At 54.9% G+C, this 23,707-nt stretch overlaps 2 protein-coding genes across 7 annotated transcripts in view; one reads left to right on the top strand and one right to left on the bottom strand.

The window, feature by feature from the left end:
• Window positions 1-109: 109 nt before the first annotated feature.
• On the bottom strand, window positions 110-3,328 carry LOC142886112 (serine/threonine-protein phosphatase PP1-gamma catalytic subunit A). The gene is made up of 7 exons (XM_076023044.1): window positions 2,949-3,328; window positions 2,435-2,566; window positions 2,107-2,337; window positions 1,703-1,807; window positions 1,370-1,593; window positions 1,115-1,249; window positions 110-755 (listed from the first exon to the last, which is right to left on the bottom strand). The coding sequence occupies exons 1-7, from the start codon at window positions 3,001-3,003 to the stop codon at window positions 666-668; spliced, it is 972 nt and encodes a 323-aa protein (XP_075879159.1). The 5' UTR covers window positions 3,004-3,328; the 3' UTR covers window positions 110-665.
• Window positions 2,566-23,707, top strand: part of cux2b (cut-like homeobox 2b) — a 59,589-nt gene continuing 38,447 nt past the window's right edge. For 4 of the 6 annotated variants that reach the window (XM_076023037.1, XM_076023036.1, XM_076023034.1 and 1 more), the window contains exon 1: window positions 6,553-7,694. In XM_076023037.1, the coding sequence (XP_075879152.1) occupies window positions 7,632-7,694 (63 nt within the window). In that variant the 5' untranslated portion in view covers window positions 6,553-7,631. Of the gene's footprint in view, window positions 2,693-6,552; window positions 8,198-23,707 lie in introns of those variants that run through there. The other 2 variants (XM_076023038.1, XM_076023039.1) reach the window with 2 other exon arrangements.

Below are 23,707 nucleotides of genomic sequence, written 5' to 3'. Positions count from 1 at the left end.
CTGACTAAATGACAAAAGTACAAGAGAAAGTATTCAATTGCACAAACAATGACTAAATAACGATTGTATGAATATATTTAAAAAGGCAAAAATGATTTCCAGACAGCAGTTCCCCCTTAAAATACAGTCAAGAGTTTAATAGAAAGATTCAGACGTTACAATAAGTGCCTCCTTATTGGTTCATTCAGCACTAGACTAGTTTAAAAATGTGATGATGCGAGTGAAAAGTCGACGCCCTGCGACAGCCGACCGTGGGCGGAGTCTCGACAGGAAGTGGCGGTGCTGGAGTGGTTGCAGGCGATGAGGAGGAGGAGCAGGAGGAGGACGGAGGAGCGAGGCCTTCGCTCCGGTGCGCGAGGAAGCCGCATCGTCGGTGCGTTTTCCTGATTCAACAGTCGTGTGTGGCAAAAAGAGACTCGCTGCTGCAAAATGAGTGCAAAGCACCTGAGGTCGTCATGGTGACAGATCGCTCGCCCCGCCCCCAGCCCCAGCCCCACCCCCAGCCCCAGTGGACAAAACAACCAAACACTTTGCTTTTCATCGTGAAGGAGTGGATACATTTTCTTCAGTATTGGGTGCAGAAGACCCAGGAGAGGGAGGAGCTGCGGGAATATGGTCCCGCCCCCTGCCCCCCTCCCCCGCCCCCCAGCCGCACTCTTCAGATTTCATTTCTTGGCCTGCTTGGTGACCATGTTGCGAGGGGGCGTGACCGGACGGCTGCCGTTGGGCTTCTTCTTCTCAGCTGGCTTGAGGATCTGGAGCAGGAGCAGAAACATGCAGCAGTGTTGGAGCAGCAGCAGCAGCAGCAGCAGCAGCAGCAGCAGAAACCTTTGACCGTCTCACGATTCAATTTGATTGTGATTCAAACGATTCTCCATTCAAAGCCCTGAGACGCTGCACACGGCGCGCTCACAATGATGACAGTGGAGGCTTTAAACACTGCTGATCAGCTGATTCCAAAGGTGTCAGTGCATCACATAACGCACTGACACCTGAATTGTCTGTGACGACGACAATCCGTTGCAGAGTCACTGAACAGCGCAGCGTCTGTTGACAAGAATCTCATTTCTGAAGTCTCCAGGATAGGAATGGCGATCCGGCGCCGCTGACTCACCTGGAAGGAGCACATGAGCGTCTCGTCCACGCTCATCATGGCGCCGGCGTTGTCAAACTCGCCACAGTAGTTTGGCGCCGAGAACAAGGTGACCAGCTGCCGCTTGGCGAAGAACTCGTAGCCGTCCTCCACCACCTGCACACACACCACCACCCAGCGTCAGCACACACCTGGACACGCCTCCGCCCGGCCTCAACGCACACCTGGACACGCCTCCGCCCGGCCAAGGAGGTCCGCGTCGGACGCAGCGATCACCTGGTGGGCTCGACAGATCAGGTCCAGGTCGTGTTTGTGCAGGAACTTGGCCACGACCTCTGACCCGAAGGTGAATGACACGCCCCTGTCGTTCTCCCCCCAGCCCAGGACGTCCTTGTCGGGGTCGGACCACAGCAGGTCGCACAGCAGACCCTGGTCGGGGACGTCAGTGGGCCGCATGATGCGTCTGATCTGCTCCATGGACTGGAGGTCAGGTGACAGACCTGGGGGGGAGGGAGGGGAGGGGGGCAGCAGAGCAAATCAAAACACGATAGCCGAGGTCAAGGGTCGGCAGACTGGACGTCACGCAGCAGATCAAAGGTCCTCGCTGACCTCCGTGGCAGCAGAAGATCTTCTCGTCCACGATGGCGGCGATGGGCAGGCAGTTGAAGCAGTCGGTGAAGGTCTTCCACAGCTTGATATTGTACCTTCTTTTACCTGCAGGGGGGGGGGGGGCGACAGTGCAGCCGCTGCTTTGATTCTAATTCCTCTTTCTTTTCTTTTTGCCAAGCCTGAAGAATTCCTCTTGATTTCTGCTCAATATAATCTGCATGATTTGACTTAATTACGTGAATATTTATCTTATTTTGAAGGAACTCCGTAGCTGCAGCGCGCTGGGTGCACTACACATATGCAGTATGACTGCAAAGCATTGATGGCAACACCAGCAGCTTTTATGTGTGTGTGTTGCAGAACATCACCGCCCACCGACCCCCCCCGCAGCCACGCCCACTCACACTCGTCGTAGAAGCCGTATATTCTGTTGATGGAGGCGCACTCGTGGTTGCCCCTGAGCAGGAAGAAGTTCTCGGGGTACTTGATCTTGTAGGCCAGTAGCAGGCAGATGGTCTCCAGAGACTGCTTCCCCCGGTCCACGTAGTCACCCAGGAACAGGTAGTTGCTCTCCGGCGGGAAGCCGCCGTACTCGAAGAGCCGCAGCAGGTCGTAGTACTGGCCGTGGATGTCACCTGCAGAGGGGGGGGTACACCCACAGGTGAGCCAGGTGCACTGGGACTTCCGTTCCTGTGAACGCATACCTCCAGAAAAAGAAAGAAGAGAGCGCACCGCAGATCTTGAGCGGGGCCTCGAGCTCCAGCAGGATGGGCTGGCTGAGGAAGATCTCCCTGGACTTGAGGCACAGGCCCCGGATCTCGTTCTCCTGCAGCTGCACGTTCTTCCCGGGCTTCAATCCTCGGACTGCAGCAGCAACACAGCGAGACAGAAACATCAGCCGGAGCCCTTGAGCCGCAGTGTGGCGGTACAGTGAGTTCCAGTGACGAATGGCCAGTGAGAGAGCCGACAGCCTCGGAATGAGTCGTGAAGGTGTGTGTGTCTCTTCTGACTTGTACACTGAACATCCAAAAACTGCGGCAACCTCAGTGTCAAAAACACACACACACACACACACACACACACACACACACACACACACACACACACACACACACACACACACACACGGTGATAACAACCGCTTGTTCGCTCGCCAAGGTAAACACAGGCTAACGCTAACTAGCCAGCTAGCAGCCTCCGCTGCGGCCAGCCCTGTTTATGTAATCCGCCTCAGCGGCCCACTCACCTTCCAGGAGCCGCTGGATGATGCTGTCTATATTCAGCTTGTCCACGTCCGCCATGGTCACGTCAGCTTCAATTTATACTTTACACACAAGTTCCGCTCAGATGTTGACGTTGACGCACCGCTGGGAGCTAGCCCGCTAGCTGTCCTAGCATGAGCTACCTGACGTTAGCGCTTCTGCTTCCGCCGTGTGTGTGTGAGTGAGACACTGCGTTCTACTTCTAATCTAAGAAACTACAGACACGGTGTCGCGATATAAAAGCTCACATCCAGCGGTGACCGGGACTACTTAGCCGAGAAAGCAGAACTGACAGACGGCGTCTCGTCTCTGTTTTCCTGTGCCGCACCTCGAACGGCTAGCGGGCTACTGTTAGCTGCTCCGCTGCTGCCCCCTGGCGTGCAGTGCGGGGAATGACTCTTTAACCCATTTACGGGAAGGCCGGCTGAGCTCAGGGGGGAGAAAAGGCGCTAAAACAGTGCAATGCGCTCATTGTGGCACCGTTTTAGTCTCTCCGCCAGTTCTCGTTGTCAAGTTCCGGTAACAGCTGAAGGACCTTCAATGAGGGATGCAAAGACTTCTTCATCTCTTCTCCCACCAACGCCTCCTTTCTTTCCGCTTCTCTTTTTCTTTCTGTTCATTTTCTAGTCTCCTCCAGCCTTCAGTCTATTCAGTCTAAGGTATTCACATACTGCACCAAAGTAAAAGTACTGATTCAACTCCTTTTTACTCAAGTCAAAGTAAGAAAGTACAGGTTTTTAAAATGCATTTAAGTTAAAAAGTAAAAATCAAAATGTTAAAAGTCGTGACAGAATAATCTGGACTGAGCCGACCAGAGAACAGAGGCCTTGGTGAGCATCTGGTTCTGATAGCTTCACTTCCAGCAACAACAACCAGAACAATAGGTCTCTCTCTCTCTCTCTCTCCCTCTCTCTCTGTCTCTCTCTCCCTCTCTCTCAGTCTCGCTGTCTCTCTCCCCCCCTCTCTCCCTTTCTCTCTCTCTCTCCCTCCCTCCCTCCCTCTCTCTCTCTCCCTTTCTCTGTCTCTCTTTCTCTCTCTCCCTCTCTCTCAGTCTCTCAGTCTCTCTGTCTCCCCCTCTCTCCCTTTCTCTCTCTCTCTCTCCTCCCTCCCTCTCTCTCCATTTCTCTCTCTCTCTCTCTCTCTCTCTCTCTCTCTCTCTCTCTCTCTCTCTCTGTCTCTCTCTCTCTTTTATTCTAGATTCTATTTCTCTTGAACTTCTCCTGACGCCCTCTGCCAGTGTTTTTTTTTAAATAGTAACAATCAGTGCCACCAGATGGCGCAGTTGCACCACTTTATTTCCTCGAGGTTTTCGTTACAGTTTTGTTTTCTAAAAATTGTTCTGAATTTACTTTGAGTAAAGAAGTAATGAGAGTAATATTCACAATGTTTCCAAAGCCATAAATGGTTTCCACTTGTAGGTAAAACGGGGGGAAAAAAATAGAGGAAAGAAATTTGTATCACTGGGAGGGGGGAGGGGGAGGGGGGTAATGACGGTAAGCTGTTGTAGTGCCACATCTGGACCTAATGTTTTTCACCAGGACAATTGGGATTTATTGCAGCAGGGCCTTCCGGTGAACCACGTTTGGAGGAACTAAAGGTGGTACCTGATTGGCTGTGATGCTCCTTTCTCTGCGACTATCTCTACTTAAAATCTTAAAGCCGTAAAACACCCGCTCTAGGAAGGACACTTTCACCCACAAATCACAGTTGGGTGTCCACTCCGAAGCTTTCTCAGACGACCTGGTCCCAGGCAGGGACCGGCACCACTGGCGGCCAGCGCTAGGTTTACGACTGCGGGAAATTCCAAAGGCCATCGTCAACACAGATGTTGCTGAACATCTCAATATCAGACAATGTTAAACACTCTATTTCTATACCCGACACCACATACATAAATGCATCTGATGAATATGTATGTGGTGTCGGGTTTGTTGCTGATAAAGAAATGAAACAACAACCAAAAAGGAAACAGAAGAACATGAAGAAATAAAACGCATGTGATCCTTGGTATGGTGGATACCTTGCGAAAGTTAGGCAACAGTTGAGGAAGACAAAGTGTTCAAAGCACATTAAAACTTCAACATATATTTTATATCTAAATACCTATCAACCTATCCAAGCATGCATACAAGGGCAGGAGTAAGTTTATTTATATTTCAAAGACAACTGAAAGATTTAATAGATTTCGCATTCAGGCACTTATATGGGCGCGTATACAAATATATTTATATATATGAGTAGATATATGTATATGTGGTTGTCAATATTTAAAAGGTGTATGTAGGGATTGAGGTAACAGTTGCCTAAGTGTAACGTGGAAAACTGGTGATGGTAATGATGGGATTATGGCAAAGCATGGAACATTGATATGAGGAAAACCGAGGTGCAAAGTTTATTCAACTTTTAATCGATCACTTAGGAATCACTTTCGTAACCCCCCCCCCTTAGGGGACACTCTTGCTCCACCTGAAGCTTGAAAGCCTCCAGGCTTCCTTTAGGAGGAAATCCTAAATCCATTAATCTTGAGGTTAGAAGAGTGATTCAAAGTCCAATAATACTTTATTTTTGATGGTGGTCACAGAAATGTGACTTCCAGATGTCTCTGTAAAAGGGAAAATAGAGTGTTTAACATTGTCTGATATTGAGATGTTCAGGAACATCTGTGTAGACGATGGCCTTTGGAATTTCCCGCAGTCGTAAACCTAGCGCTGGCCGCCAGTGGTGCCGGTCCCTGCCTGGGACCAGGTCGTCTGAGAAAGCTTCGGAGTGGACACCCAACTGTGATTTGTGGGTGAAAGTGTCCTTCCTAGAGCGGGTGTTTTACGGCTTTAAGATTTTAAGTAGAGATAGTCGCAGAGAAAGGAGCATCACAGCCAATCAGGTACCACCTTTAGTTCCTCCAAACGTGGTTCACCGGAAGGCCCTGCTGCAATAAATCCCAATTGTCCTGGTGAAAAACATTAGGTCCAGATGTGGCACTACACTGTTATTTTTTCTGTTGACCGTCACTAGAAACAAACAGACGGTTGAAGATGCAACAAACACACGCGTCCTCACACACACACACACACACACACACACACACACACACACACACACACACACACACACACTCAGCTGACGTTCCACTGCAGGACACGCACATCACGTCACCTTGGGTCATGCCAGTCATTCCCTATCTCGGCCAGTTGGCGGCACTAGTTTATCAAATATCACTCGCAAGAAATTAAACACTGCGATGATATATTTTTCTGCTGTGTCAGGTCATGCCTTTAAATGCAATGTTTAGTATTTTATACAGAGGCGAACTTTATATCTGTCATATCCAATATTATTTTTGAGTGTAATTGTTTTTACCATATTTAAAAAAAATATATTTCTTATTTACACGTTGACGTATGGCTCTGTAGTTGCTATCCATGTATTCATGATTTGTAATTTCCAGATGTCTGGTATAATCATTTCCTTTGGGGTAAATAAATATGGAATACATCTGTCTGTCTATCTATCTGTCTGTCTGTCTGTCTGTCTGTCTGTCTCCACCTTCACCCCCTGAAGGTACAGACAGGAAGCAGTTTGTGGTGTTTTCTGTGTGTGTGTGTGTGTGTGTGTGTGTGTGTGTGTGTGTGTGTGTCAGGTGTCCACCTGGACGTTTCTGCTGCGTCTCAGATGGCTCCAGTTTAGAAGGCAGTGTGGACCGGGACCGGGACCGGCTCCACGGGCAGCAATGCAACACGACTTATCATCCAAAAAACGACAACAATAGAAAAATGTCTCATTTAGCCTTGTGTTTGCAGCTTCCTGCTAAAACAACTGCGGTCTGCAGGGCGTCTTTAGATGGATCCAGTTCCTGTAAGCTCTCCACTGTCCTCACACAACTCTGAACTCTGCAGCGAGCAGCCGACAGGGGGCGCTGCGTGTCTTAACCCCACTGTAAATAACGTGGCATTTTCCAAATGACCTCGCAAACTTTTAATTCACTTCTTTCTTTTAATTCTTTAGTATGTCGCGCCGGCCAGAGTCGCAGAAACAGCGACACTTTTTTTTTTTTTTTTTTTTTTTACATTAACTTGACTGAATAATTAATGAACGGGCCGCTCAATAGAAAAACAGCCACGCGGTCATCGATCATCAACACAACGAGCAGCACAAGCGGAAGTGGCTGAAACACCTGAAGCCACTGAGACCTGCGAGTGTTTCCGACTCCGCCACTCGTCAACCTCTCACTTCATTTGCATAGTGATAAAAACACACGTGTGTGTGTGTGAGGACGCTACTCCTCCTCCTCCTCCTCCTGCTCCTGCTCCTCCTCCTCCTGCTCCCTCCAACACCAGGACAAAGTCTGGACTCCTCTCGGCTCCTCATCACCTCCTCCTCTCCTTTCCTTCCTTCCTTCCTCCTCCTCCTGCCAGACGCGATCGATCGGCGGCTCCTACGTCACTATCGATAAGTTTGCAATAGTGTCTTGCCGCTGCGGACGGAGCCTCGGCGGCTTCTTCCTCCACTTGTCCCGCCGAGACAAACATGCTGGACGGCGCGTCGTCCGCGTCGCCGCCGCCGCCGCCGCCACCCCCGCCTGCCGCGGGACCCGTGACGGTGTGATCGGGGGGAATCCAGCCCACATATTTATTGCAGCCGCTGAAAAAACCTCCTCAATATCCCCCAAGATGGCCGCCGATGTAGGATCGATGTTTGAATATTGGAAGAAATTTGATCTCCGGCGGCTCCAGGTTGGTCTTTTCTTCACCTTTTCACCGCCGCGTTCTCTCCTCGCCGCGGCGTCTCGCCGCCGCTGCCCGCCGTTCGGTGGCGCTTCCCGGGCTGCGTGAGGTACGGAAGCCGGCGCTGCTGCCATTGATAGTTATTAGAAATTGATCCGTGTTGTGCCTTTGTTCGGTTCAATCATTGATCAGCGGAGGGAGGGAGGGAGTGAGGCAGGAAGGGAGGAGGAGCAGGCAGCGCTGCCTCTGGTAGCCGCCACAGCGACCCTGGGATCAGCACCGCGGACAGCTCCGCCGCTCTGCCCCGAGCTCCGGCGCCTCTTCCTCGGCGGCGGCTTCTCCTCCCGCTCCGTGTCCGGGCTGCGAGCTCTCTGCGGCGGCAGGAAAGTTTGCTGGCGCCGCTGCTCGGCTCTTCTCTCTCGGACGGACGCCGGAACTTTTTGTGGCCCCCGCTGAATGTTTGATGCGGTTTGTGTTGACGGGCCGCCGGGCTGCTGCTGCTCCATCTCTCAGTAGGCACCAGTCTGATTCTTCACATTTTCACCCTTATTTATTTTCATGTGTTTGTGCTGTTGTTTGCATGCTGGAAGTTTTATTTGCTGGCGTGAAAGTTTCTTTATTTTTTGTATTATTATTATTTGGTTTACACATTTGCCGTTTCCTGGCTGTGCTGCTTGTGGAGGCTGTTTGGGGCTAAAACACGCTGGTCCTTTAAAAAAAAAACACCTGCAGTTTGTTCGGCCAGCGGTCGAGCCGAGCCGTGTGTCGGTGGCTCGGTGCTTAAGGTGGACACGATGCCGAGAGGAAGAAGAGGAAGAAGAAGAAGAAGAAGAAGAAGAAGGAGGAGAAGAAGAAGAAGAAGAAGAAGAAGAAGAAGAAGAAGAAGAAGAAGAAGAAGAAGCCGCTCCGGCAGCTCCGTCGGACAGCCGGCCGATAGTTGCGTGTCACCGACCCGCTGCTCCCTCCGCTTTCATCCCCGCACATGGTGAGCCGAGGTGGGCAGAGTCTAATTTCACCGCCCGCTGTTCCTCCAGCTCCTCCCGGAGCCGCAGAGGGCGGCTGGGGCTGTGATCCGGGAAGAACCGGGAGCTCCGGAGCGGGGCTCTCGGCTCTCCTGGCAGCGGCTCAGTGGCTCCGGAGGCTCAGGCGGACACAGAGCTCCTCGTGCTGGCCGAGTGTCGCTCCAGCGGATCCCAGCCGGCCGGACGTCTCCCCTGGCCGGCTGGAATCCGGAGGGCCGAGCGGAGCTGTTGTCGCTGCGGCGGCTGCATCCCGGTGCAGCCCCGCACCCCCACCACAATAGCACGCGCTCCATCCGGAACGCGTGTGATGGATGTTTACCTGATCCAGCCTTCTTCCGGGCTGATGGCCGAGACTGGGAGCCCGGACACGGGCCTCCGGTGTCGGCCACCGTCGAGCCATCGAATGATGTCAGCGGGTCGGTCGTGATAGCTGCAGGACGGCACGGTCGGTTCCGAGCGTGTGCTCCCCCTGGATGACCTTTATACTCTCACAACTGATCAATCAGAGAATTTCAGAATCCGATCAATCATCTTCTGCTTTGAAGTGTAGATGTCAAATAAATGTATTTTAACCTATTTAAAAAAAAAAAAAACGAATAACGTCAATGAATTTGATCTCATATCTGTGGAGATATCCAATATATTTATTATTTATTTATTATTATTATTATTATTATTATTATTATTATTATTATTATTATGATAATAATAATGACTATTTTCTATTTTTAAGTGTTTCTTGGTCACTCAGTCTTCCCAGAATAATGTGTCTTTTATTCAGGGGCCTGACATGGTCCACACACACACACACACACACACACACACACACACACACACGCACACCATCATCATCACCTCTTCCAGGCTGCTGTGCGGCTCAGGTGTGTGTGCGTGCTGTGCGTGCTGTGCGTGCTGTGGTGTGTGTCTCTGCCGCCTCGTGCAGGATGAATAATTCACCTGCAGGCAGGCGGACGAATCGAGGGCAGAGCGGCGGCAGGTGACCTTGGTTCCTGCTGGCTGCAGGTCCTTCACACCGGCCAGATGGCGTTTCCGTGGGCGAGCAAGGAAAGGACGGACGGGTCAGGGTCCGTCCTGCCAGGTTCTGCTGGGTCCTGCCGGGCCCGGAACAGCTCGGGGCCGGCAGGTGAGGGGGCGGAGCCAGGTGTCCACGCCGCTGATTGGCTGAGAGGGGGCTTCGCTGGGACTTTGTAGCTTCACTTTGGAGAAACTTACCGTTGGCAGTGAGAAGTGTGGCTCCGCCCCCTCTGGGTCGTTGTGATGTATGTTTTTGTCTTGTTGTTGTTGTTGTTGTTGTTGGACAGAAAAACACAAAAACCTGCCAAGGTTGCACGGCTGCACGAGAGTGTGTCACCCTACTGCATTTAGCATGACTCAGTCACTGTCTGCTCACACACACACACACACACACACACACACACACACACACACACAGACACAACACACACACACACACACAACACACACAACACACACAATATTGCCAAACAGTGAAATAGCTTTGCAGCTTGAATGGCAGCCAGCCTGCTGTGTGCCTGTGTGCGTGTGTGTGTGTGTGTGTGTGTGTGTGTGTGTGTGTGTGTGTGTGTGCCAGCATCTCTCTCTCTCTCTCCCACACCCTCACTCACTCTGAGGCTCTGCCATCTTCAGTTGGCTGTAAAACTGCTGCTGTACTTCATTCATGTTTCCGTGTGTGTGTGTGTGTGTGTGTGTGTGTGTGTGTGTGTGTGTGTTTTCTGATATTGTAATCCCGCCCCTCTGATCTTGTGTTGTCACCATCAGCTGATGCCGTGTGTTCCTCCTCGGCGTGTGTTTTCTTTCTGTTTGAAGTCCACTTCCTGTTTGTTGTTTGTTTTTTTGTCGTCGCGTGTGTGTGTTTGTGATCAGCTCCTCGGGGAGGCCACTGCTGTGACTGGGGTGGGCGTGGCCAGTCTGCGCCGGGGCACCGCCCCTCTCGCCTCGACCCCGAGCGTGGCGATGAAGCGTGAGGGTGTTGATGTTGAGGGTCGTCCCAGGCAGACTTCAGGGATTAAAGCTGCTGCTTTCCACTGGCGCTCCTCTGCTGGCCCGGCCTGGCTCGGCCCGGCTCGGCTCGGCTCGGGTGTGTTTCCACTGTGACTTGGTCCCACCTCAGCTCTTCATTCGCAAGCGCTGCGGTTTCAGAAGCATGTGAGTTTTCAATACGTGAACGTGGAAAAAAATGTACGTGTTTCATCAGAACTCTTCCCCAGTCAGCGCCCTGCTCTCGGTTCTGCTTGGAACCCCAATTCAATTCAATTCAATTTAATTCAATACTTTATTGTCACTGTCAACATCGTCAACTACATTGACTGTTGCTTGGGCCGCCCCACATGACAGCGAGAATGAAAGAGGGAGCAGGATTCACATTGGTGAGTGTTTCAACCGTGTTGGCGCCGACCCGACCCGAGCCGAGCCGAGCCGAGCAGCTCCTGGTATCATGCCAAGGTTTGGAACCTTGAATAGAGGCGGGGCCGCAGCGGTAAGCCGTCCAATCGTGGCGCAGATCCACTTCAAAGCAGGGAGCGGCGGCGGCGGCAGGAGCCACCTGACAAACGTGTTTTATGGCGCTCTGGCAGGAACAGCGGGCTGTCGTTACTGTCGGCTTAATCACTTTGACCTTCCTTCAGCTAAATTTCATACCTCCGCCGTCAGCCGCCGCCGCCGCCGTTAGCGCTCCGCGGTGCTGCGCCGCGATAAGGCCGCCGCCGCCGCCGCCGCCGTGTCACCGTCGACATCAGCGATTGTCCTGAAAGCTGCGAGAATTCACGGCTTAACGACCGTCACGTCTCCGCTTCCTGGACGCTGCGTTTAGTGTTCCCTCACATGTTGTGACAGCAGATTTACGTCTCCGCCCCCCGCAGGGAGAGAGTCTCTACCGTCGGCGTCTTCGGCTTATTTCCGAGGCTTTCATTCAGCGGGACGGTTGGCGGTCGACAGGAAACCGGGGGGCTCAGCTTCCTGACGACTCCGGCGGGGAGGATTTCTGCTGCCGCAGTCACCGCTGACACGCTGTGTCAAGCCAGAATTATCACGCTTGTTGTTGTTGTGTAATGCTCAGCGCTGGCCACCGGTGGCAGCGCTGAGCACGCAGGCGGCCGATAGCGTTGGCGCGAGTCGACAAAGAAGAGCGTCGGTTTACATGTGTGTGTGTGTGTGTGTGTGTGTGTGTGTGTGTGTGTGTGTGTGCATGTGTGTGCATGTGTGTGTGTAAGCGCTACCTGAGTGCAGTCATTGCCATTTACATGCCGAGGGAGCCGCCGTCTTTTTCCCATTTGGTGTCCTGTAGCCTGTGAGTAGAGCGCCACCACCAGCTTTAGTATGAAACTAAATAATAATTCTGTGGACTATGAACACCACTGCCACACATCATATTTCTAATTCATTTCTTAGTACCTTCATGTGCAACTTCTATGGGAAGCACACAAGCTAATGACACGACGGCACTCCGTTCAAAAAAAACTTTATTTACATTTTGGTTCCATCCAGAAATTAGAACGTTGGGATTTTTTTTGTTGCAGTACCCTCGAGTAGCCACTGGGGGAAAGAAAATCGGCGCGCTGCCGCATTGCCAGTTCTTATAATCCATCCGTGCTCCACACACGCCCTGTTTTCCCAGCATGCCTCAGTGCTGCCTCGTCGCTCTTCTTCTCTTTTCTCCATTGTGTCCTTCGTGACTAAAATAAAAACACGTCTTTATTTCCCCAGCGAGGGAATGCCAGACGTGTGTGTGTGTGTGTGTGTGTGTGTGCGTGTGTGCGCGTGTGCGTTCGTGTTAGCTTGTCATGTAGCGTGAATTAGCATGGTGTGAAAGTGTTGCGGGGGCCGTCAACACCCCGGAGATCTCTGCTTCGCTAACCTTCCGCCAGTCGTCTGTAGGGGGGGCACCAGTGCCGCCGCCGCCGCCATTGCTCTCATTAGGGGGGTGCCGCAGCTCGCTGTGTGTTTGCTGAGAGGAGGGGGGCGCCGTGGAGCGCCGTGGAGCCCCCGACCGCCTCCGTCCGAGGCCCATTTGTCCTCATTTGGGGAGCGAAAAGAGACGAGAACCTCGGCAAGGTGTTCGTTATCAGACGGCCTCTGATTCGTCACAACGGCAGGAAGGTGTGTGCTTAAGTGGATGGATGGGCCTCACACACACACACACGCACACACACACACACACACTAATTACTCTCTTGTTCTTCCCACTCTGAGGTGTGTGAGGAGCTGCAGACTGGGACTCGGCCGCTGCTCCAGTTTATCATTTTTAATGGAAGGAAACAGGAAGTGGCGTGCTGAGATTTATCCCCCCCTCTCTTCCTCCACCACCTCCTCCACCTCCTCCTCCACTGTCCCATCTCACACCACTGCAAAACAACAGGAATCAGCATTTCTTTTAAAAAAAATGCTGATTTCACCGTTGTATTTATTTTCAAAATCCGCTTCCTGCGCTGTGATTGGTCGCGGGCGGCCCTGTCAGTCACTCACATGCTTTCACGTCCCGCCCCGACCCCCCCCCGTCGTCACCTGTGTGTTTGCCGGTGGGGGTGGGGTGGGGTGGGGTGTTTCTCATCGATTAGCTGCGTTAGCGTTAGCGGCGTGTAAAACGGGCCTGCAGGCTGTCTGGCTGTCTCGGTGGATTCAAACACTCGTCACCCGGATTAAATATGCAGCGGCCTTTTCTTTTTTTTTTTCTCCTCTCGGGTCACACGCGGACGCTTTCGACTTGTCATGTGACCCGATGTCATGTGACACCCCTCCAACACCCCCCCCCCCCCCACGGAGGTTGGCTGGAGGTTCTCCAGCAGGGAACAAAGAGGCTGCTGCTCACTTCCCCCTCCTGCTGCCGCCTGCTGGGTTTTTCTTTTTCCTTCCAGATGAATCTGATGATATTTCCCCCCCCTCCCCCCCACCCCTACCCCCAACCCTCCACCCACCCCACCACCCCCCTCCACCCGCTCCTCCTCGCCAGTTTTCCCCAGACAGGTTTCCCAGTGTTTTAGAGGGGATGGATTTAATTGCTCTGTGGGGATTGGCTGGCTGCGCCGGGCTCGGCTGTTTAATTAGTGTACCCTGCCGGGATTGGTTTAATGCTTCATGATCTTGAAATTGTCTGATTGTCGGCGCCCTCTGGGGAGTCGGCCGCGCCGCTACACAGCACCGCAGGTTTAGCTAAACACGGCTGCGGGCGTCTCGCTGCCGCTGCTGCTGTGTGTGCAGGCAGCGTGGAGGGGGGAGGGGGGAGGGGGAGGGGGAGGGGGGTGGTCGGGGGCGGTGCCTCAGGACCCGGGGGGGGGTCCTGAGTCACTCGTGTGACGTGGACGAGGTTGCTGGTTCCAGCAGGGGTTCCTCCCAGTGGCTGCTGCTGGTCATGGACACGGAGCTAATATTCATCCCGCCGTGACTTCCTGCGCGAGGCCGGCTGATTGGCCGACGGCTCGCCGCCAGTCGTAGAGACGTCCGACTGAGGCCGCTGCTCACCTTGAGCGGGCAGGCGGCGCAGAGACGCGGCCAGGACACCCTTGATTTCCTTCAATCAGGGGCGGCTGATGGTGACCTCAGCTGAGCCCATCAGGCTCAGCACTGCAGCATCATCAATCTCCAGCAGGGGACGATGATCCAGGAGGAACCTTCAGGCCCCTCCCTCCCAGGTGCTGCTGCTGCTGCTGCTGCTCCCTGGGGGGCGCTGCAGTGTGAAAGCCGCCTCCTGAGAGCGTGGAAACCTTGCAGCCATGTGTGAGAGCTTTTTCCATCACCACTTTTTGTTGCCATGTTCAGGTCTGGAGCAGTCATAGCGGCGATGCAAGCGCAGCTCGCGAGACTTCGTGTAGCCGTTGGTTCTCGGTGGGCGGAGCCAACGCTGCCGCTCATGCGTCGTCTTTCCTTCCTGGTCTGGCGTCTGTCTAGACGAGCGCAGCGTCGTTAACCCGCCGTGACCCCGACCTCAGGCCGCCCTAACCCCTCCCCCTTTCCCCCCTGACCCCTGACCCCCGTGCCACGAGGCCCTGAGACTGCCGCCAGTGGGCGGAGCTTCAGACTGCTGAATAATTCACGGGGTCTGCGGGGGTGTCTGGCCCTGGGTGCAGGGGGGAGGGGTCAGCGTGGAGGTGAAGGGGTTAATAACAGGTCTGACAGCAGCTGTTGGCCCCGCCCCCTCCTGAAAGATCCTGTTTGGCTGATTAGATTTTTCAAAATGGATCAATTTTTAATCAGCTGAGCATCTGACGGCGCTCGATTGGCTCGTCTCCCTCCGCCCGGCCCGTTTCTGTTCACGCCGCCGCCTGCTCTGACTGTATGCAGAGGCAGGGGGCGCTGCAGGCTGGGGGGGGGCGGGGCTCGGTGCTGAGCTGCCACTGATTGGCCCTGCTGTTTATTTTCCTCTGGTCTCTCGGGGAGACGGGACGTCCGCGGCGGAGCCTCTCTGTGAGTGGGAGCTGTAACGCCTCCACCTGACCTCCGGGGGGCAGCAGGGAGCCGAAGGCTCCGTTGGCGAGCGGGGAGCCATAAAAACGTTCTGCTGACGGAGTCTCGTTAGGAATCCGAGCGTCGGCAGAATTACGAGCCGATTATCCTCCTTCTCCTCCTCCTCCTCATCACACGCACCTGCTTCCTCCAAGCCCCGCCCACTCCTGCTCGCTCGTGCATCTCGCAACGTTGGCCAGTGCTGGGAAGCGGATTCTCCGTGTAAATGGAGCCAGGACGGATTCCAGAGACCACTCAGAGTATCTGTAAACAAGGTCATGTGATCAATAAGGCTCCGCCCTGATGGGGCCGGATCGATGAGGGCCAAAGATGAATTAATAATATGGCGGGAGCGGCATAATTAAAAGTGTCATATATCAGGAGGAGGAGGAGGATGGGGGGAGGGGGGGGGGATGGGGGAGGGTGACGCCAGGCTGACGCAACGATCACAGAAATCACAGAGTGACAAATGGCAGCGAGGGAGGAGAAAATATCTGATGTGCTTCAATCAGCTGATCCTAGGAGGATTAACGCAGCAGCCCGGCACCAGTGGGACCAGTGGGTCCAGTAGGACCAGTAGCACCAGTGGCACCAGTGGGTCCAGTGGGACCAGTAGGACCATTAGGACCATTAGGACCAGTGGGACCAGTAGGACCAGTGGCACCAGTGGCACCAGTAGGACCAGTGGGACCAGTAGGACCATTAGGACCAGTGGGACCAGTAGGACCAGTGGCACCAGTGGCACCAGTGGCACCAGTGGGACCAGTAGGACCATTAGGACCAGTGGGACCAGTGGCACCAGTGGCACCAGTGACACCAGTGGCACCAGTGGCACCAGTAGGACCAGTGGGACCAGCCAATCAGCTGATTGGTGGGACAGTGTCTTCTGATTTCCTTGCTTGTGATGAAGATGAAGATGAGTTTGATGACAGTGTTGAGTGTGTGGTGAGATGATGAAGATCTGGGAGGTTCCTCCGGGTGCTGATGCAGGTGTCTGAAGACGCAGCCCACTTTTAATTCGCCATCAATCAGCGAGTGTGGACTCCCGCCGGAGCGCCGCCTGTAATGATGCTGCCGCTGCTGCTGCTGCTGCTGCTGCTGCTGCTCTCTGCTGCTGCCGCTGCTGCTGCTGCTGCTGCTGCTGCTGCTGCTCTCTGCTGCCGCTGCTGCTGCTGCCGCTGCTGCTGCTGCTGCCGCTGCTGCTGCTCTCTGCTGCTGCCACTGCTGCTGCTCTCTGCCGCTGCTGCTGCCGCTGCTACTGCTGCTGCTGCTGCTGCTGCTGCTGCCGCTGCTGCTGCTGCTGCTCTGTCTGTCCGTTTAATATGCGCGGGCGTGCGTGCGGGACTCCTTCAGACCAGAGTGAACCAATCAGCAGCCCTGATGAGCTGGCCGCTGCCAGAGGGAGTGTCCATTACTGTGTGTTTCAGCCGCTTGGCTCCGCCCCCCGCCCCCCCTCAGGTGCTCCGGCGGTAAACACACTGTACGGGGCGAAGTCACTTAGCGCCGCCGTCAGCATGCGTAATTGTCCCGTATGGATCTGTGCTCCATTAGGAGGCCTCAGAGTGGGGGCGTCGGCCTCAGAGTGGGGGCGTCGGCCTTATGCTTTGAATATGGTGGAGATGGATTTGATCCATCGACTTCCTGGCTCTTCCCTCCGACAGCAGTAATTAGTGGAGTCCGGCCGCTCGCCGCCGCTCGCCACTGCTCACCGCCGCCATCCTGCCGCTGTGTTTGTTTGTCGGCCGGCCCGCCGGTCGGCTGCAGGGTGGCCCCGCCCCCGCCCCCGCCGCCGCCGCCGCCGCCGCCATCGTCCCCGGGGAAATATCGGCCTTATTTATTGGAGCCTCTTTAGCCCCAGCTCAATAGCAGCAGTCTGATGGTTGGGCTGGGGAGGGGGGTGGGCAAGGGGGAGGGGAGGGGAGGTGGGCGGAGCCTGACCTGCCGTCAGCTGACAGGCTTATTCAGCATCCAGATCTACGACTGGTGTTACGGAGCTAATCGTAAAGCTGCTCGGGGAGGGGGGGCGGGGTCAAGGACCAGAGACAGGTTAACATCAGCGGATTGGTGGTGGACGGCAGTGACTGGAGGCTCCTCCCACTGCTCTGGGTTGACAGTAGCAGGATGCTAACTGGTCCAGGTGTCTCCTGCCTTGGCCAGAGGCTCCAGCAGACCCCCCAGCACCCTCATGCTGTTCCTGCCGCGGCCAGCAGGGGGCAGCAGAGGCTCTGACCCAAATACCTCTGGGCAGGAAGTGGTCTCGGACGGTTTCCTGCCCCCCAGGTGTGAACTCTACGTACTGAACCGTGGAGCCTCTTCGTGCTGCTGCCGTTGGGCTGTGTTTGATGATGCAGGGCTCATTATGATCCTCCTTGATTTCCTGTTTTATTGTTTTTCCTGCCGCTGCAGCTCCTTTATGAATTATGCATGTGGCGGCGGGAGGCGAGAAAGAAATCTAAAGGTTGACGTCCTCACTTTGCATCAACCTGCTTCCTCCGCCGCCGCTGTGGAGGCTCTTTGTTCTGACTTCCTGCCTGAAAATGAAAACCAAACTTCCATTGTTGCACTCGCTGTTTTAATCCAATGAAAGCTGTTGCTGCTGCTGCTGCTGCTTCGTCTGCTGCTGCTGCTACTGCTGTGTCTGCTGCTGCTGCTGCTGCTGCTGTTGCTGCTGCTGCTGCTACTGCTGCTGCTTTGTCTGCTGCTGCTGCTGCTGCTGCTGATGTCATAGCTGCTGCTGCTGCTGCTGCTTCGTCTGCTGCTGCGAGCTGATTGTCCGTCACTCCGCATTAACCTCCCGGCTGCACGCCGGCGAGCCTCCGCTAATCCCGCTGAGGTGGTGGGAGGGGCTTGGCGTGCCGCCAACACTCACACACACACACACACACACACACAGACCTGGAAATAAGTGGCGGCCCGGTGAGCAGGTCATGTGACCGTCGTGTTCATGGGAATTGTTGCCATTTTGTCAGCGTGACGGTTCCACTTACTGGGCGCCGTGTGACGGGGCGGAGCTACTGGGGTGGGGGGGGGCCTTGGCTTGGCAGCGGGATCCGACTCATGTTGATTGAATTAGACAAAGTTGGAGGATAATTAAGTGGCGGCGGCGGCGCTGCGAACTGTCTGCTTCCAAACTGGTGGAAAGGAGACGCTGCCACATCAATGAGCCGGGCGGCGCCGGCTGACGGCGGCGCCGGGTTATAGCACTTGACACCTTCACCTCCTCAAGCTGCCGCTCCACCGCTCCTCCTCCTCCTCCTCCTTCTCGTCCTCTTTCATGTGTCTCCAGATCTGATGGATCCCACAGACTGAGGAGGAACAGTGAGCAGCCTGAGGGGGCGGGGCTAGGAGTCAGCGCCTGTCCCCACGCATCTCACGCTTTCATTCCGTGTGGGGAGGAAGCCGCTCTGCGTTGAGCTCCTCCTACAAAATGTGGGGGGTGGGCGGGGTTAGCGGCATCGTCATCCATTCAGCTGGGTTTCGCTCCATGGTCTCCTCCCGCTGGTTAGAACCTAAAGCAGAACTGGAGGGACTGATATCAACAGTCAGTCAGTCGTCAAGCAGCTGCACCATGGTTCCACTGTTGCCACAGCAATGTCAATAAAGAGCTCAACACCCTGGTGGTTCTGGGTGGTTATGGGTGGTTCTAAGAGCTCAACACCCTGGTGGTTCTGGGTGGTTCTAGGTGGTTCTAGATGGTTCTAAAAGCTCAACACCCTGGTGGTTCTGGGTGGTTCTAGGTGGTTCTGGGTGGTTCTGGGTGGTTCTAAGAGCTCAACACCCTGGTGGTTCTGGATGGTTCTAGGTGGTTCTGGGTGCTTCTAGGTGGTTCTGGGTGGTTCTGGGTGGTTCTAGATAGTTCTAAGAGCTAAACACTCTGGTGGTTCTAGGTGGTTCTGGGTGGTTCTAGGTGGTTCTAGGTGGTTCTAAGAGCTAAACACCCTGGTGGTTCTAGGTGGTTCTGGGTGGTTCTAGATAGTTCTAAGAGCTAAACACCCTGACTTGGTTTTGCTTCATTTTCCATTGACAATAAAGCAACGGGTTTCCCAGCCAGCCGGTTCCTCTGCAGTGCTGGAGGAGGCCACTAGAGGGCAGGCTGTTTTGGTTGGTCAGCCGGTGGTCTGACATCACCACCTCTGAAGACCCTGCTCCTGGGTGGGGGGTCAGAGACACTCCTGTTCCTCTGCACAGCTGCTGAGTGGCTGCTGCTGATTGGCTGTTGTTGACTGGCAGCTGCTGATTGGCTGGCGGTCCAGAGGGGGCGGTCCTCACCTGGCTGGTGGTGGCTCCAGCGGCCAGCACGCCAGCAAATCAGGCTAATTTCCCAAAGCCTCTCTCTCCCTCCCTCTCTCTCCCTCCCTCTCCCTCCCTCTCTCTCTCTCTCTTTCTCTCTCCCTCTCTCTTTCTCCCTCTCTCTCCCTCTCCCTCTCCCCCCCCCCCCCCCCCTCTCGGGCGCTCATCCCTCAGCGTGGCGAGCGTGGCGAGCGGCTTGCCTGTCGTCATGGATACGGGAGCTCGGCGGACCCCAGAGATGGCGGCGGTGGGCGGGGCTAAAGGATTTCCTGTCAGCCGGCCTGATGGATGACACTGAGGCACCATTTGTCAGGCCGTGACGCTCGGCCGCCGCCACTGCCGCTTCAGGACGACCACCAGTAGGAGAGCAGCGGCGACACGGGCTGCTCCACACACACACACACACACACACACACTGGGAGCTACAAAGCTGCTGCGTGTCCTGCGGCCAGGTGGTGTCGCTGTCAGGACGGAGGCGGAGCCACAGAGGTGGCAGACTCACTAGAACCACTTCCTGCTGTCACTTCCTGCTGTCACTTCCTGTTGACACTTCCTGCTGTCACTTCCTGTTGACACTTTCCGCTATCACTTCCTGTTGACACTTCCGTCCGGCCCTCCTCCTAACCTCTCTCGTCTGATTGGCTGTCGGACCACTCCGCCTGGAAAGCACCTGACTGAGGGCGCGACCCCGGTGACCTCTGACCTCTGTCACAGGGCACGTGCAGCCGCTGTTGACACCTGCAGCACTTTGGGCTGACCCGGCCCCACCCCCTGCTGTCTGACGGACAGATTAAAGGGCCATTAGGCATAATTAGTGTGAGGTGTTGGAGGCGCCGACTCGTCCTGTCACACAGGGTAACAAACGGCTGCACTTTGTCCCCCGACGGTGCTAAATTCTGAATTTATTAGCTTCCGTCAGCCGCCGTCCACCTGCGTCTCATCCCCTCAGTGTGGAGGAATCTTCTTGGAGGAACGCTTGCTGCTTCCTGGGCGTATGATCCACAGTGCTGCCCGCCTGCTCCGGGAAGGAGTGCACACACACACACACACACACACACACACACACACACACACACACACACACACACACAATGCATCCGTAAGAAAACGGGTCAATACCAAGGTCCCAGCACTGAGGGCTCTTACTGTAGGCAGTAGCCCGCTAGCGCCCCCTGTCCTGCTGGCTGCAGGCCCTGGTTGGAACCAACCGTTTCCCCACCTGATAATAATTCCCATCACCTCCCTGCGCTGCTCGCTAACCCTGGGCTAATTTAGTAGTTGGCTAGTTCTGCCAGCGTGGAGGCTCCTCGGCTGTCTGCAGCTAATGTCTCCTAATGTTCTCAGCCATATGCATTGTTTTCAGGCCTCATCGCTTTTACATCGATTCCCACTCAAGTGTTTAATTGCATCATGAATATGATCTAATTCCGTCCTTTTGGGCTGGAAGTGCAGCACTCTGGCGACGATGCGTGGCCCAGCGTTTCACACCAGAGTGTAAATTCTGCTGTTCAATCAGCCTGCAGAGATAACAAACCTTCATCTGCTGTCAGGAGCATCAATCAGCAGGAGGGGGAGGAGCCTCGGCTGGCAGCCACACCTCCACCACAGCACCTGGACCCAACTGGAGGGGAGGGAGGTGGGGGTGGGGGTGGGGGTGGGGGGAGTCCCAGTGCTCACAGCGCTACCAGTGATTGCAACACTAAACCTGTCAGAGTGGCAGCATGGCCTCTGATTGGCCCAGATCCTGACCCCTCCAAACACAGACAGACAGACAAACAGACAGACATGTGGAGGTTGCTGGTACTGAGGGCTCCTGCTTGTTCTCTGGTTGTTTCCTGGTTGTTTCCTGGCTGTGCCCTGGCTGTGCCCTGGCTGTTTCCTGGCTGTTCCCTGGCTGTGCCCTGGCTGTTTCCTGGTTGTTCCTGGTTGTGCCCTGGCTGTTTCCTGGTTGTTTCCTGGCTGTTTCCTGGTTGTTCTCTGGTTGTTTCCTGGCTGTTTCCTGGTTGTTTCCTGGCTGTTCTCTGGCTGTTTCCTGGTTGTTCTCTGGTTGTTTCCTGGCTGTTTCCTGGTTGTTTCCTGGCTGTTTCCTGGTTGTTTCCTGGCTGTTCTCTGGCTGTTTCCAGGTTGTTTCCTGGCTGTTCCCTGGTTGTTTCCTGGTTGTTTCCTGGCTGTTCTCTGGCTGTTTCCTGGTTGTTCCCTGGCTGTTTCCTGGTTGTTTCCTGGCTGTTTCCTGGTTGTTTCCTGGCTGTGCCCTGGCTGTGCTAAACAAGCGCTGGGAGCTCTGTGAGTGCGCTGGGAGTTCAGTCAGACGAGAACTTGCAGTGCCGGCCGTCTCGAGCTGCAGCTGTGTGAAGTGATTTTCCGGCGGTGGAAGCGGCGGCGAGGTGCGGATTAGGCAGCGGCTGTGAGCCGGAACCGGGCTGTCTGGGAGGGATGAAGGCTACAAACCTCGGATCTAATTCCCGCTCACGCTGCTCGACAGCTCGCACACTCCCACCGCCGCCGCCGCCGCCGCTGCTGCTGCTGCTGCTGTGAATTAGGCCCATTTGCTGCGTCCGTCTGAGGCAGACGGCTTGACAGACCCACCGCCCCCCCTCCCCCCGTTAACCCCCCCCCCCCGAAGACCGTCTGCGGCGCCTTCAGCCTCTTTTTGTTCTCTCCTGCTGCTGCAGCTCTTCATCGCCGCGGACAGGAAGGTGAGAAGCAGAACCGGGCCGCCTTGATCAGCGCCCGGCCCAGCAGGCCGTCAGGAAGCGTGTGTGTGTGTGTGTGTGTGTGTGTGTGTGTGTGTGTGTGTGTGTGTGTGTTGTTGGATAGATAGACAGACAGATGGACAGATCACACTTTTATCTAGAAGGAAGTGATTTTGCCAGACGGCACCAACAACAACAACACAGCAAAGAGTCAACAAATATTTAGAAGAATACAAATCCATCCCTCCATCCCTCCATCCGTCCATCCATCCTTCCATCCTTCCATCCATCCATCCCTCCATCCCTCCATCCTTCCATCCCTCCATCCGTCCATCCTTCCATCCATCCATCCGTCCATCCATCCTTCCATCCGTCCATCCATCCTTCCATCCTTCCGTCCATCCATCCTTCCATCCCTCCATCCCTCCATCTGTCCATCCATCCTTCCATCCTTCCGTCCATCCATGCTTCCGTCCATCCATCCGTCCGTCCGTCCGTCCATCCATCCCTCCATCCGTCCATCCATCCTTCCATCCCTCCGTCCATCCATCCTTCCGTCCATCCATCCGTCCGTCCGTCCATCCATCCATCCATCCATCCCTCCATCCATCCCTCCATCCCTCCATCGGTCCATCCATCCTTCCATCCGTCCATCCATCCGTTCATCCATCCATCCATCCATCCGTCCATCCTTCCATCCATCCATCGGTCCATCCATCCTTCCATCCGTCCATCCATCCGTCCATCTGTCCATCCTTCCATCCATCCGTCCATCCATCATCCATCCCTCCATCCGTCCATCTGTCCATCCGTCCATCCATCCGTCCATCTGTCCATCTGTCCATCCATCCCTCCATCCGTCCATCCTTCCAACCATCCATCCATCTGTCCATCTGTCCATCCGTCCCTCCATCCGTCCATCCTTCCAACCATCCATCCATCTGTCCATCTGTCCATCCGTCCCTCCATCCGTCCATCCTTCCATCCATCCGTCCATCTGTCCATCTGTCCATCTGTCCATCCATCCCTCCATCCGTCCATCTGTCCATCCTTCCATCCATCCGTCCATCTGTCCATCTGTCCATCCATCCCTCCATCCGTCCATCCTTCCATCCCTCCGTCCATCTGTCCATCCTTCCATCCATCCGTCCATCCATCCATCCATCCGTCCATCCGTCCATCTGTCCATCCATCCCTCCATCCGTCCATCCTTCCATCCATCCTTCCATCCATCCATCCTTCCATCTTCTGTACCTGCTTCTTGCTGCCCTCAGGGTGTCGGGGGTCCCAGCTGTGGCTCCAGGCTCCAGGTCACTGTGGGGGTGCCAGTTGCAGTCATTTCAATGTAGAATGATAACACTGAAGAGGACAGAGGGGGCGTGGCCATTGTGTAAAACACCTCATGACCTAAAAATCCATCGCAGTCATTCATTTTCTCCACATGTTAATGTTGGAAGCGACGAAGATGTGAGAGTTGCGGACGTCAGTCCGACTGGTCAGAGTGCCAGGCTGCACTAAAGGGGAGGAGCTATAAAGTTCA

The sequence above is a fragment of the Nelusetta ayraudi genome, unplaced genomic scaffold (assembly GCF_046127955.1).
Source record: "Nelusetta ayraudi isolate G7.1 ecotype Tasmania unplaced genomic scaffold, CSIRO-AGI_Nayr_v1 ptg000014l, whole genome shotgun sequence".
In the NCBI taxonomy this organism is placed as follows: domain Eukaryota; kingdom Metazoa; phylum Chordata; class Actinopteri; order Tetraodontiformes; family Monacanthidae; genus Nelusetta; species Nelusetta ayraudi.
The sequence above is the reverse complement of the archived record's forward strand: the minus strand, read 5'-3'. Positions and strand labels throughout refer to the sequence as shown.

Excerpts from the sequence above, each read along its gene's own strand:
- LOC142886112 (XM_076023044.1), bottom strand. The coding sequence starts at position 3,003 with ATGGCGGACGTGGACAAGCTGAATATAGACAGCATCATCCAGCGGCTC. Across the intron at positions 2,567-2,948 it reads CATCCAGCGGCTCCTGGAAG|TCCGAGGATTGAAGCCCGGG; the intron begins GTGAGTGGGCCG and ends TTGCTGCTGCAG. Across the intron at positions 2,338-2,434 it reads GGCCCCGCTCAAGATCTGCG|GTGACATCCACGGCCAGTAC; the intron begins GTGCGCTCTCTT and ends CCCCCTCTGCAG.